At 42.9% G+C, this 15,541-nt stretch overlaps 1 protein-coding gene across 2 annotated transcripts in view; it reads left to right on the top strand.

The window, feature by feature from the left end:
* The window catches only part of BTBD9 (BTB domain containing 9), a 205,881-nt gene that overhangs the window by 16,656 nt on the left and 173,684 nt on the right, over nt 1-15,541 (top strand). For both annotated transcript variants that reach the window (XM_063444128.1, XM_063444127.1), the window contains exons 4-6: nt 781-1,045; nt 3,857-4,076; nt 6,745-6,864. In XM_063444128.1, the coding sequence (XP_063300198.1) occupies nt 781-1,045; nt 3,857-4,076; nt 6,745-6,864 (605 nt within the window). The remainder of the gene's footprint in view (nt 1-780; nt 1,046-3,856; nt 4,077-6,744; nt 6,865-15,541) is intronic.

Below are 15,541 nucleotides of genomic sequence, written 5' to 3'. Positions count from 1 at the left end.
CATAGAAAAGCTGCAGTCAAATATTTACTATTTATATATAGGGGTCTCTTAAAGGGCCATCTCAAATTTGAATTATTACGTGGAACATCCTGAACCTATCCCAGTGAAAACTGCAGTCATTTTTTCAAAATCGCAGAGATATAAGCCAGCCAATGCCCAAGTACCGTTGGGCAGCCACAAACATGACTTCTGTGTTAGGTTTGTTCATCTTATGTTTGCTGTGTATCGCTTTTACAACGAAGACTGAGCTTTGGGACTGAAGCTGTGAAGTGCACTCTGCTTGGACCCACACATAGTCTCTCTAAACCACGTAAACTGACCATGGTACGGCTCATGTCACTTTTTAGAGCACTTCCACTCATCCAAAGTTGAGTGCATTTATTTTTGTGCGTTTTGTTTTCTGAGAGTTGTAGTTCTACTGTAGATAATTGAACTGTGAGTCCCAGAAACTGTAACTCCTTATGTTAAATTCTAGTCTTCCTATTATTCTAACCAAACTGAGTATTTTGGGATACACACTGGTTTATGTCACATATAAGGTGTGTATGTGTGTGTATATTATGGGTGCCTGAAAGCCTGGTTGAAATATTTATTGCACCAAATATATGTTATCAGATCACTGGTTAAGGTAATGAGATGAAAGCTATATATTGTAATCACTGTGAGACACAGACCTAATTAATGCTTGCAGGCTCTGTCTGATTCGACATTCAAACCCTGAGTGTTCTTCAGTTCCTGTATTGTATCATATTTCAGGCTAACTTCTCTCCCTCCCTGTAGAGTGCACTCTTGGATATCGTACGGAGGGATTCCTTTGCTGCTCCTGAGAAGGACATTTTTCAGGCTCTAATGCGGTGGAGCAAACACAATCCAAAGGAGAATCATACTGAAATAATGGATGCCGTGCGCCTACCTCTGATGAGTCTCACAGAGCTCCTAAATGTGGTGAGACCCTCTACTCTGCTCTCCCCAGACTCAATCTTGGACGCCATCAAAGTGCGCTCAGAAAGTCGAGACATGGACCTAAATTACAGAGGAATGCTAAGTATGAAATTTGTTCCAGAACCTGTTTGTCATTTGTTTTTCATTTGATGTTGATATGGGTTATCCCAATAAGAAAATGGGAACATAATCCAGACATAGAGAACAAAGCTACACCTCACTGACAAGGCACAAATGGGTGGAACATGTCTGGTTTCTGAGTTAAAGATACAGATCTAGAACCATATTATTACAGCGGCTCTGCGTTTCATAGAAATGGTAGATTTGAATCCAGGGAGAAGTCAAATGCCCCAACACATAATTTACCCCAAAAAAGGGACCCACGTTTGGTTATTTCATTGTGTCACCAAGAATGGATAACACATATTCTATACAACATACCCGAATAAACGGTTTATCAGCCCATGCAGTTAAGACCCCTGACACTAGATACATGTCATTGAAGGGGTTTAGCATAATACATTCTACTGGAATTTCAATTAAAGAATGTCAAGGGAGGGTCCAGAGCCCAAATTTGGAAAGGACGCTGCTGGATTTTGTGTCAGATTTTATTGTAGGAATTGACATATACGTTTGCACAAATGCAGATATATACACTAACAAACATAAATTCAAAGACCAATATCTACACTCAAACACACATAAATATATACACTCACATACAGACTTCTATAACTACACAGACATAGATTCGCATATTCATATTTACAATATGGATATAGGAGTTGTTTGGGTAGTTGTTCATTCAGCTCTTGCTGCTGGTTAGACATACCTGGGTCCTAAAGTCACCTCCAGTCAGTCCTCTTCTTCAGATCTATCTAATGTGATAGTACCTACTTCCGCCTATTTCTTTGGAGTTCTTTGAGAGTGTCAGTTGATGGACTGTCAACGATTGTTGTCCAAAGATGGGCAGAATTGATCTTATTACACTGAACAAAATGATAAACGAAACACTTTTCTTTTTGCCCCTATTTTTTCATGAGCAGAACTCAAAGATCTAAGACTTTTTCTATGTACAGAAAAGGACTATTTCTCTCAAATATTGTTCACAAATCTGTCTAAATCTGTGTTAGTGAGCACTTCTCCTTTATCGAGATAATCCATCCACCTCACTGGTGTGGCATATCAAGATGCTGATTAGACAGCATGATTATTGCACAGGTGTGCCTTAGGCTGGCCACAATAAAAGACCACTCTAAAATGTGCAGTTTTACTGTATTGGGGAATCCGGGGGGTCCAAAAACCAGTCAGCATCTGGTGTGACCACTATTTGCCTCACGCAGTGAAACACATCTCCTTCGCATGATAGTGTTGATCAGGTTTTTGATTGTGACCTGTGGAATGTTGGTCCACTCCTCTTCAATGGCTGTGCAAAGTTGCTGGACATTGGCAGGACCTGGAACACGCTGTCATATACGCCGATACAGAGTATCCCAAACATGCTCAATGGGTGACATGTCCGGTGATGTATGGTGGCCATGCAAGAACTGGAATGCTTTCGGCTTCCAGGAATTGTGTACAGATCCTTGCAACATGGGCCCGTGCATTATCATGCTGCAACATGAGGTGATGGTCATGGTTGAATGGCACAACAACGGGCCTCAGGATCTTGTCACAATATCTCTGTGCATTCAAAATGCTATCAATAAAATGCACCTGTGTTCGTTGTCCAAAACATACACCTGCCCATACCATAACCCCACCGCCACCATGGGCCACTCGATCCACAACGTTGACATCAGCAAACCGCTCACCCACACAACACCATACACGCTGTCTGCCATCTGCCCTGTACAGTGAAAACTGGTATTCATCCGTGAAAAGAACACCTCTCCAAAGTGCCAGACGCCATCGAATGTGAGCATTTGTCCACTCAAGTCAGTTACAACGAACTGCAGGCAGGTCGAGACCCGGATGAGGACGACTAGCATGCAGATGAGCTTCCCTGTGATGGTTTCTGACAGTTTGTGCAGAAATTCTTTGGTTATGCAAACCGATTGCTGCAGCAGCTGTCCGGGTGGCTGGGCTCAGACGATCTTGGAGGTGAAAGATGCTGGATGTGGAGGTCCTGGTCTGGTGTGGTTACACGTGGTCTGGTTGTGAGGGAGGTTGGATGTACTGTCAAATTCTCTGAAACGCCTTTGGAGACTGCTTATGGTAGAGAAATGAACATTCAATTCATGGGCAACAGCTCTGGTGGACATTCCTGCAGTCGGCATGCATATTGAATGCTCCTTCAAAACTTGCGACATGTGTGGCATTGTGCTGTGTGATAAAACTGCACATTTTAGAGTGGCCTTTTATCGTGGCCAGCATAAGGCACACCTGTGCAATAATCATGCTGTCTAATCAGCATCTTGATATGCCACACCTGTGAGGTGGATGGATTATCTCGGCAAAGGAGAAGTGCTCACTAACACAGATTTAGACAGATTTGTGAACAATATTTGAGAGAAATAGGCCTTTTGTGTACATTGAAAAAGGCTTAGATCTTTGAGTTCAGCTCATGAACAATGGGGGCAAAAACAAAAGTGTTGCGTTTAGAATTTTGTTCAGTGTAGTTTGAGAATAGGGAATTATCTGAAGAACAGGCTGGAGCGCAGGTGCCAGGAGAACCCAGTTAAGTGTCAAATGGCTAGAAATCATTGGCTACTTGGCTTTGGCCAGTGCCAGGAACCTCCTAGCTCTGTAACCATCACAGCACATGCAGTACACATGATTTGAGTTCCCTATTTAAAAAACAAGGTTAAAAGACATTGCCCTAAAATTTGACATCTCTACCAAACGCTGCAATGTTTAATACAAATGATTTAGACCTTTGTATTTAGACCTTTTTATTCTCTCCTATTTATAGTCCCTGAGGAGAATCTTGCCACTATGAAATACGGCGCGCAAGTGGTTAAAGGAGAACTGAAATCCGCCCTATTGGATGGAGACACACAGAATTATGACCTAGATCACGGCTTTTCTCGGCATCCAATCGAGGACGACTGTCGCTCCGGCATTGAAGTAAAGCTTGGTCAGCCCTCAATTATCAATCACGTCCGTCTCCTCTTATGGGACCGCGACAGCCGGTATGTGATATAATCACTTGGTTAGAAGGAACATTTAACCTTCCCAAATTTACCATACTGCAGGCATCCATCTTGTCGTAATCAAGATTATAATCCTTCCTCTGCAATGTACTCCATCTGTTTTGTTGGTGATGGATATCATGCCTGTCTCCTAAATGAGGCAGAGATATCGATATAGTGCAGGGGTGTGAGTAATTGTTTATTACTGCCTTATCAGATCTGACACATGATGCCCCATACTAAACTCCACATAGAGAACAGCACCTTCTAGAGTGTAAAACTCTGCAAAAATTAGTCTATTTGTACTAAACCTTCACTTAATCTTTTTTCAGTGCCCCAGATGAATTGAAAATTCTGATTTTGAATCTTTAAGAGATTTAAGTGATGTTTATAGCCAACTCCAGGTTGATATTTTATATAGAGCGGGGTATGTGTGATAATGTGTATATAATGTGTGTTATTTTTTAAACAGCGCGTGATGTGTAATATTTTATATACCGTACATGATGTGTGATATTTTATATACTATGTGTAATATTTTATATACGGCGCGGGATGTGGGATATTTTATATTCGGCGCGGGATGTGGGATATTTTATATACGGCGCGGGATGTGGGATATTTTATATACGGCGCGGGATGTGGGCTAATTTATATACGGCGCGGGATGTGGGCTATATTATATACGGCTCGGGATGGGGGATATTTTATATACGGCGCAGGATGTGGGTGTAGCGGAGAGCTGATACTCCACAGCTATTCTCCACTTAAGAGCCCAGTGAGGCTCAGGAACAAGTATTATAAATCCATAGAGTAGTAAATTCAGCAGGCAAAATAATCCAACAATATCCCAACAGCAATCCCAATGACTGGACGACACACAGCATCAGGAGCAGAACTAACGTTTATTCCCACTGCCTCCTTTTAAGGCATTCTCCCATGCAAGGAAGGGATTTGCAATAATTAAGACAGTAGCCAATACAAAAATAGTTAACTCCCACACATCTCCTCCCCTCAGCGTGACACATAATCCCATTAATTGTACTATACTTTTCCCCAAAACCTGGATGTACCCTAAACCAAGCAGCTAGCCTAATACTTGGGGTACCCCCAGGTAGCCCTGATCTGGGTGACTAACATATCCAAAATTCACCCAGATCGGACCAGGGGTTCGGGAGTTAGGTGGAGGGTGAAGTTTGACCGACTGCACACGAGGTGGTATCCGGAAAAGGCTCCATGTGTTTTGGCCCTGCGGTCGGTCTCCGTTCGGCAGTTAAATTGCATAGAAATCCTTAACATCCATAACTAATAATACCTTCGCCTTTATTCCCTTGTTCGGTACATTGTTTTAACCGAACGAGGGGATGTCTAGTCCCTCCGTTCGGGAGTTATGGCACTCTAGAGGTCTCAGCGGTGTTCGGTTGTTTGAGTGTCCGATTTGAGTTCCAGACACTTGACGACCAAACACCGCTGAGATTTTTGTGCGTAAGATGTCCGCCGCGCGTGGTTCGTATTCCAAACAGCAGCCACACAGGCACTTAACAAACATCAATTAGCCTGCGGTTTTGAGAAGTGTGAATGCTTAACGAGGCGCACACTTATCACTGGGGTGGTCTGAGGGTTCAGTAGTTTTATTCGTATGAAAACTAACAAACCCTCATACGAAAGTACATACATTTTCCAATATACAGAGACACAATTAAACGAAAGCATTTTTACACGAATTGTACATGACAGGCTTAATACAATCCGCTACAGTGGGCTATTTTCTATATGGCGCGGGATGTGGGATATTTTATATACGGTGCGGGATGTGGGATATTTTATATACGGTGCGGGATGTGTGATATTTTATATACGGCGCGGGATGTGTGATAATTTATATACGGTGCGGGATGTGGGATAATTTATATACGGTGCGGGATGTGGGATATTTTATATACGGTGCGGGATGTGTGATATTTTATATACGGCGCGGGATGTGGGATAATTTATATACGGTGCGGGATGTGGGATAATTTATATACGGTGCGGGATGTGGGATATTTTATATACGGTGCGGGATGTGGGATATTTTCTATATGGCGCGGGATGTGGGATATTTTCTATATGGCGCGGGATGTGGGATATTTTCTATATGGCGTGGGATGTGGGATATTTTCTATATGGCGCGGGATGTGGGATATTTTATATACGGCGCGGGATGTGGGATATTTTCTATACGGCGCGGGATGTGGGATATTTTCTATACGGCGCGGGATGTGGGATATTTTATATACGGTGCGGGATGTGGGGTATTTTATATACGGCGCGGGATGTGGGGTATTTTATATACGGCGCGGGATGTGGGGTATTTTATATACGGCGCGGGATGTGGGGTATTTTATATACGGCGCGGGATGTGGGGTATTTTATATACGGCGCGGGATGTGGGGTATTTTATATACGGCGCGGGATGTGGGGTATTTTATATACGGCGCGGGATGTGGGGTATTTTATATACGGCGCGGGATGTGGGATATTTTATATACGGCGCGGGATGTGGGATATTTTATATACGGCGTGTGTTTCTCTAGGTGTCAGAATGGGATTTATGCCAATGAAGTAGACTGTACTGTAATTCCATGTAATCATGCTCTGTCTCTCACACTTTGTGTTTTTGCCACAGATCTTACTCGTACTACATTGAGGTATCCATGGATGAACTGGATTGGATCCGTGTCATTGATCACTCGCAGTTCCTGTGCAGGTCCTGGCAGAAGCTATATTTCCCAGCTCGTGTCTGCAGGTAGGGCTCTAGGAATATGTGTTTGTTGCATTGCTCGTAGCAGCCTTTTCGGAGTTTGTAAATTCAGACTTTGCAGCATTTTTTGAGATTTTAAAATCTGTGCAAAGGCCGGTTTATGGTTTAATTTCACGGTGGGCTCATGTTCCGTCTGCAGTGTGTTCTTTACTGCGTTTTGTTGTTTTTAAAAATCTAATAAGGTCGTTGCTCAGGGAAACCTCCCTTATGTACACAGACACGGTAACAGTATTTCTCTAAAGTTAAAATTAATCAATAAAAAATGACTGATCGTGTATTGCTTAAACCTAAGAGTTTGTTTAGGAGTAAGGAGTAAATAGAATTTCTGCCGTCTGCTGTTTAGTTTCTACCTCCATTTCACAATCTGTATCCTCAATTGTCAGCTCACCAGTAACAGCGTAAATGTCCTTAATCTTTCTCAATAATGGGCCGTGTTGGAGCATGGTGTTTGGGGACGGTGGGTTAATTCACTTAGTCCCATATCTTCGCCCATGCTGACTCTCTAAGGTGGGCAACATAAGATCGGTTGGCAGTCTGGCTGCCTCAGACAGGATGCCTATAACTGCCAGAGATTAGGTAGAAGTACCAAGATATTTTAAATCTGTACTTCTGTACCCTGAGTATTTGTTGAGCTCTATACAGAGGAGAAGCAAGGCATTGTGTTGGGAAGTTCTGCCCTATAAATTCAGTGCAAGAAGTGGTCATCCAGTGGACTACAACTAATTACATGTTAAACCGCTCATGTGGAATACAACTATAATCAACCTCAGCGGTGATTGGCTGAATGTGATAAGCATTTCAGTCCACAGGAGCTTTATAAAGCACGTCACCATTTTAATACACATTAAAATGAATCTGTAACAGTCACACCCATTGCAGCACCACAGCGTCGATTCATATTGTTTTTTTTAATGAATCTCTAAATCTCACTAAAGCCACTCCTCTCAACGGGAAGCATTTGTCCTCGGAAATATTTGTTCATGTTCTAGTAAATACATATTTATTTATTTTTTTTCCTTTGGAGTGATTGATTCTATGTGTAATAATATGCATTTTTCAGATAGTTGCCTTTAACCGGATTTTTCACAGTTAAGGCCAAACTAGGCCATTTAGTCAGTACTGTGTTCACTTTGGCTCTTTCGGTCTTAATTTTGCAATTCATTATTAATTCCTAGCAATCCTCACTTGAATGATTACTATGTCATAGAACATTGTGAAACTTGTCCACATGGTGGCGCTCTAATCCTGTCTGTGAAATGTTAATGGCTTCTTACGGCATGAGAAGTCATCTATTCCCTGTTTAATACATGCAGTAATTATTCTGAACTTTCTCCCAGTCACATAATGTTTTCTTCTTTTTGGGTTAATTTTAAAGGGACACTATAGTCACCTGAACAACTTTAGCTTTTTTAGCTTGAAGGAAAAACACACTAACAATGCTAAGACACCAACTCTCCTCTTTCATAAAGTGAGGGGGGAGGGGGACATAGGCATTGGGGAAAATGGAAAATTCAGATGCATTTTCCCTAGATCAATAGTTCAGTAATAAATCTATCGGTAATGAACCTCTTGAAACTGGGTACTCCATCACAGAATCGAAGGTTCTAAGAAAACGATCATATAAAGGGAACATGCAGAATCATTTGTAGCGTGTCTGGAATTAATTGAAACTTACATATACATTCTACTTTCTGGCCAGTTTCTTTAAAGGGACACTATAGTCACCTGAACAACTTTAGCTTAATGAAGCAGTTTTGGTGTATAGAACATGCTCCTGCAGCCTCACTGCTCAATCCTCTGCCATTTAGGAGTTAAATCCTTTTGTTTATGAACCCTAGTCACACCTCCCTGCATGTGACTTCCATAAACACTTCCTGTAAAGAGAGCCCTATTTAGGCTTTCTTTATTGCAAGTTCTGTTTAATTAAGATTTTCTCATCCCCTGCTATGTTAATAGCTTGCTAGACCCTGCAAGAGCCTCCTGTATGTGATTAAAGTTCAATTTAGAGATTGAGATACAATTATTTAAGGTAAATTACATCTGTTTGAAAGTGAAACCAGCTTTTTTTTCATGCAGGCTCTGTCAATCATAGCCAGGGGAGGTGTGGCTAGGGCTGCATAAACAGGAACAAAGTGATTTAACTCCTAAATTACAGTGAATTGAGCAGTGAAATTGCAGGGGAATGATCTATACACTAAACTGCTTTATTTAGCTAAAGTAATTTAGGTGACTATAGTGTTCCTTTAATTATTTTATTCTGTTTTGGAAGTGGAAGAGCCCGTCTTGTTTTAAGAAGCTATTTTTTACAGACAGCGTCGGTTATTGCAGACAGCGTCGGTTATTGCAGACAGCGTCGGTTGTTGCAGGCAGCGTCGGTTGTTGCAGGCAGCGTCGGTTGTTGCAGGCAGCGTCGGTTGTTGCAGGCAGCGTCGGTTGTTGCAGGCAGCGTCGGTTGTTGCAGGCAGCGTCGGTTGTTGCAGGCAGCGTCGGTTGTTGCAGGCAGCGTCGGTTGTTGCAGGCAGCGTCGGTTGTTGCAGGCAGCGTCGGTTATTACAGACAGCGTTGGTTGTTGCAGGCAGCGTCGGTTGTTGCAGGCAGCGTCGGTTGTTGCAGGCAGCGTCGGTTGTTGCAGGCAGCGTCGGTTGTTGCAGGCAGCGTCGGTTGTTGCAGGCAGCGTCGGTTGCTGCAGGCAGCGTCGGTTGCTGCAGGCAGCGTCGGTTGCTGCAGGCAGCGTCGGTTGCTGCAGGCAGCGTCGGTTGTTGCAGGCAGCGTCGGTTGTTGCAGGCAGCGTCGGTTGTTGCAGGCAGCGTCGGTTGTTGCAGGCAGCGTCGGTTATTACGATAGCGTTGGTTATTGCAGACAGCCTCAGTTATTACAGGCCGCGTTGGTTGTTGCAGGCAGCGTCGGTTGTTGCAGGCAGCGTCGGTTGTTGCAGGCAGCGTCGGTTATTACGATAGCGTTGGTTATTGCAGACAGCCTCAGTTATTACAGGCAGCGTCGGTTGTTGCAGGCAGCGTCGGTTGTTGCAGGCAGCGTCGGTTATTACGATAGCGTTGGTTATTGCAGACAACCTCAGTTATTACAGGCCGCGTTGGTTGTTGCAGGCCGCGTCTGTTGTTGCGGGCAGCGTCGGTTGTTGCGGGCGGCGTTGGTTATTACCCATGGCGTTGATTATTATGGATACCGTTGGTTTTTGCTCTGTATGAGGTCTTGATAATGATGTTGTAAGGAGATCCTTGTGGGAGAAAGAAATATCTGATGTAAGCGAGCAGTAAATGGCAACACACAGGGTTCTTTCATTGAAGGGGAGTATCACAGTCCTCTCCTTACTATGATGGCACTAGGATACCGTCCTCTGGCCTCTTATTCACCTGGATCGGGTAACAGACTTTAAACAAGCTGCATCATATCTGGACCCACAGGGCATTTTCAGATACTAAGATTGGCTGAGAAATCTCCCATTTCTCAATGTGTGTGTATGACCCATCCTGCTGGCACAGAACTCCATTTTGGTGCTCTAACTCTGCGGTTACAGATGAGCCCAGTTCATTTTTAGAAATATTTAAAATTATTTTTATTTTCTTCCTCCTAATTCGCATAGAGATGAGAAACGGCCCTCAGTCCCCCTGCACCCCCTGTGGTGTGGAAAATGTACTTGATGGGTTGATTGGAAATTCTGTGAATTGCAAATACATTTTTTCACTGAATTCTGACCCCGTCCTCGCGGCTGGATGTTGGGAATCGTTAATATTCATTTTCTTTGTGTGATTAGCATTTCATGAGCCTGATTGTTTGAATGGTGCTGGCTGCAGGAACTGTCCAAACACTGTGCAGTGAGCGTGACTTGGGTATTCGGGCAGCTGTTTGCATGTTGTGCGTTGTGTCTGGGGAGGGGGGGGTACACAATGATTTATGTATGGATACAGAATTTCTATTTCATTTCTTTCCCAATATGCTCCAATAATCTGACCTGCTTTGGGATACCTAAAGCCTCTGAAAGTGATTTAATGCAGGGTTGGCTAACAGGTAGACTCCCAGCTTTTAGGCTGGCCAAGCATCATGGGAATTGTAGTTCTCCCTGCTGTTCCTCTTCTCAGGTATGACACCCAACAGGGAATCTGTGTGGCCGTAATTTCATGATTGGCACTAGCCATCTGTCTTAATTGAAACGGACTGACTTTATCAGATGCCTGAAGCTGGGATAATAAACGATTCTTCACTGAGGCAATACGTCTTCCCCTACAGAATATTATCACTATGTATCAACGGCTCTCTTGCGCAGTTGAGAAGGGGCAAGTAGCTGTGCAAGGGAAATATTGTATAAAGCGGGCTGCAAGTGGCGCGGACACCCGCCCCATAGAATTAGCCATAAACCAGGGACGCAGTGTCCGAGCTGTGCACGTAGGTATACCTTTAACATTTTAAGATGCTGTCTCTCTTATTGCTTCCTCCATGCCTCCTCTGGGATTTTTGCAGCATGCACAGAAAGATCAGCAAGCACTTTATAAAATCCGAGAATAAATTACTGCCATCATTTTTCTGTCTCTCCTCCTTGTGGTGTAAAAACCCTCATTCTGCCGGGGGTGGGTTTATTACCTGTGTTTTCTTGGCATGGCCATGTTCAATTCAATTCGCATGACAAGCTTCAGGGTTTTCGCTCCTCCTTTTTTAAACTATTTTCTTTTTCTGTCCAATTCTTTCAATACTTGATATGGAGAGTGCAGTTTATTAGTTTGCCGGTGGCTCCTGGGAGATCATTAAGGCTCTGTAAAGAGTGCTCTCAGGCTCTTTATTTTATACCTTTCTGTTTTCTGCTGAAATCAGGTCCTTTGCATTGTCACAGTGAAAGCTGGCTGGAGATAGAGGCTAAAATATACAATATTTCTCGAGCTCCTCGCCACGATGTGTGCACAGCTGTCAGAGGATAAGGATGGCAGAGTTTAGTTGTTTTGCGTCTGTCTATAAAATCAAAGACTGGGGGATGACAGAACGCGCCAGAGCGCTGCCTAAGACACCAGTTTGACACTAAGCTCTCCGATCATGCTCTGGAGATCTATGCTGCTCTCAAAGCTCCTGCACTAACTCTGCCATCATTCTCAGGCAGTCCGTATTTAGCTCCTCTGTATGGCAATAATAATAAATCCCCCTGTTACTGTTACTGGGAGCCTCCTGGCTCATTTTAACAGCAGCAAAGCGTAGGGACAAGGCTTTGCCCCCCTTGAACACGGGGTTATGGAAGTAGAGTGCGTTTGTCTGGTTTGGCGAAGCTCATATTATCCACTCCCCTTCGTTCTCATCACGGTTCATGGGAAATAGTTTTTTTGTTTTCTTTGGCAGCCCTTGGTTTATCAATAGGTGACCAGTTCTCCTCCAGCAATATTTATGATAATTCTTTAAAATATGTCAAATCTGGAACCGTGAAATCAAACTCCTAGTGTGAGATTAATCTAATTATTTTCTAATATTAATTCATTTTCAGGGTTATTACATATTCATGACCTTTCATTTTAACTTTTTTGAGAATTATTAAGGCAGCTCTGACTGTCGCTTGGTCCTCCATGGCGATTCTGGAGAAAACATCAACACATGGGACAAAATCTGGGAGTTAGAGGAGAGGGATGGTGAGGCTGTCTCAGCATATAATCAGATTATAGCATGATTATCAAAGCACCATCTTTATAAAACCAACTAAAATGTAAACAAAGCAATGAATGCTGCCTCCATTTATACACCGTACTGACATATATTATCTTTATCACGCGTCTCCTAACACATAATGAGCGAGGTCAGCTAAATAGGAAATAATAGAATACATTGTCTGATTGGTGGAGAAAGACATGTAGCTGACTTACTTGCCCTAACGGAAACATGGCTCTCCCTCTGATACTGCTGCCCCTGCCTCTCTAGCCTTTGGTGGTCTTCACTTTACCCACAATCCAAGACAGTCTGACAGTAAGGATGGCGGTGTAGGGTTCTGCTTTCACCCCACTGCTCCTTCAAACCTCTACCCCCCCCCCCCCACCCCCCTCTTCCCTCTCTTTCTCCTTATTTGAAATTCATTCAATTCGCCGGTTACAAGCCATCTCTGCTAACATTGCTGTTATTTATCGCCCCCCTGATTTTCCCTCTTCTCTACCTTGACCATTTTCCTGCATGGCTTCCCTACTTCCTTTCAAATAGTATCCCTTCCCTAATTCTCTGGGATTTTAACATTCCCATTAACACGCCGTCAGTAGCTTCAAAACGTCTTTCAGTTACTTCCTCACTTGGGCTATCACAGTGGGCTAATCCTCCCACACACGTAGCTGGCAATACCCTCGATCTTTCTTTCAGATGTATGCATGGTCTCTAATCTCTAACACTCTATTTTCTTTGCCCGCATCCTCCCCTTTCTCACGCAAGATGCTGCCAAGGAGCTTGTTCATGCTCTAGTAATTTCTCGCATTGATTACTGTAATTCTCTCCTAATTGGTCTCTCAAGAAGCCGTACTGCCCAGCCATAATCTGTAATGAATGCTGCCGCAAGGCTAATCTTTCTCTCTTGGTGCTGCTCTCTGTCAATCCTTACATTATCTTCCTGTATCCTATAGGAGTCAATTTAAAGTACAAATCCTTACCTATAACGTTCTAACCAACTCTAGCCCCGCGCTGCCGGTGACCTTCTTCTGTCCGCTGCTCACACCCTTATTGCTAACTCGCACTTGTAGGAATTTTCTCGGGCATCTCCTTTCCATTGGAACAGCCTGCCTACCCCCATCAGACTTTCCTCTACTCTTCAATCGTTTAAGAAGTCCCTAAAAACCCATCATAAAGTCTTTTGGCATATCACCCTGTCGTGGTTCCATAGTGTCCCAATAGTGTGTTTTATAATGATTTGGTTTGTCTTGTTTATTGACTTGGCCTTTCCTTTAGTTCTGATCTCTGATATCTTATATCCGTTGTAGCTTTTTTTTCCTGTCTGTCTTTTGACCTTGGCCTGATTACTCTCTCACTATTACCTTCCTGATTGTATAAAGTCTGTAATATACCTCAATGCTCTCCGTACCATGTATAGTGTAAATTTAAGTACTGCGTTTTGGGATATCCTCTACCTCAACACCATCGTAGGGACTGGGTGTCACTGTTAATATTTCCTAAAACACAGAACATAATAACAATAAGAATAACAAATAAAGACAAATAGATTTGACATATCAGACTGGGCTTAACATACAAAAGATAGAAATCGTGGTCGAATACTAGCCAAGGGCAAAGTAACCGTGAGACAGAATAAATGTAGATACTGGTCTGGTTCAGGAATGCAGAATATCAGGAAAACTTTTAAACTAGCCAGGTCACGGTTACAGAAGTACTCAATATTCACAAGCAAGCCAAGGTCGCTATCAGAAAATATATAGACAAGACAAGAGTATTATCAAATAGAATATATAGACAAGAGTATAAACGGTTACTGGAAACAAAAACCATGTTTGGGGACAACATTCTTTAAATAGTGTTAGGTGCTTACTGATCGGTCCACGTCACATTATCCGAAAGAGGGCCGCATGCAGGTCTCACTCTATCGCAGGGGAATATGGGATCACCGTGCAGATCAGGTGAGTAGCACCATACTGGGATGTTGATATTTTTGTTTGATAAAATCAACAGAGTTCTGCACTTTGTTGTCTTTGCAAAATATGCACATCAGGCCCCTAATGCACGGTGGATAACTGATCTAGCTAAAATTCTTATAGATTTCAAATTATCTTTTGTTTATTTACAAAAAAATAAATTATCGGGATGAAGGGTATTTTCTCTCCATTATATTTATTTGCTTTAATTAACTGCTTACGAAGCAGGTATAACAAATCACTTGTTATGGTTACAGTGCCGACATGGCGCCGGTCCTGTTGGTGTTAATATAGTTGATATTGCTAGCTGCGATATTCCAGGTTGCTTGTGCTGGCGTAATCCGTCCGACCCTGTATTCTGCAGGTTAGTTTGAACACACTACTTTGTTTATTCTCCCTGTATTCGTCTCAAATTCATGGACTTCGGAGGGTTCAGAAGTCAAACGGATTTGCAATAAATCCTCATAAATGGCAGCTTCTTGGTCTGCGATGGTTTAACAAATCTTACAGCTGATACCAGACAGATGGATTTATTTTTTAATGCTACGTCAATTTCAAGTCCACCATGTTCTGTAATTATCCTCCTTTATTTTAGCTTTTTTGGTATTCACAGCTCAAAGTTTGAGCTTCCGTTGTGGTGTGAGTAGTGCCAGCTCCCTGTACCCAGACTTGTAACCCATAGGGCACAGTCTATCCCAGTGTAGCCCTCTCCTTCCTTAGTTAATAGGCCAATAATAGTTACTCAAAACTTACTTCACCAGCAGGAATCCTTTGAGAATTTTCCAAGTCGAGGTTGCGGCGTTGCAACGTGTGGATTATAGTTCATACAAACTGACCTAATTGCCGCTGCATACATTTCCCAAATGTTATCATTTTGAAGTTGTTTACATCCGCTGATGGCAGGATGGAGCTCTGGACAGTTGTTCCCATATAGTCACTGTCTCTACCCATCCTATGATTTGAGGAGGTCTTGTGTTCTGCTCTGCTTGCGTACAAGATCCCATATGCCTCAACGTTACGTGCAACATGAATTGGATCTTTGCAAAGATAAT

Source organism: Pelobates fuscus, chromosome 2 (assembly GCF_036172605.1).
Source record: "Pelobates fuscus isolate aPelFus1 chromosome 2, aPelFus1.pri, whole genome shotgun sequence".
In the NCBI taxonomy this organism is placed as follows: domain Eukaryota; kingdom Metazoa; phylum Chordata; class Amphibia; order Anura; family Pelobatidae; genus Pelobates; species Pelobates fuscus.
This window is presented reverse-complemented; position numbering and strand designations above follow the sequence as displayed.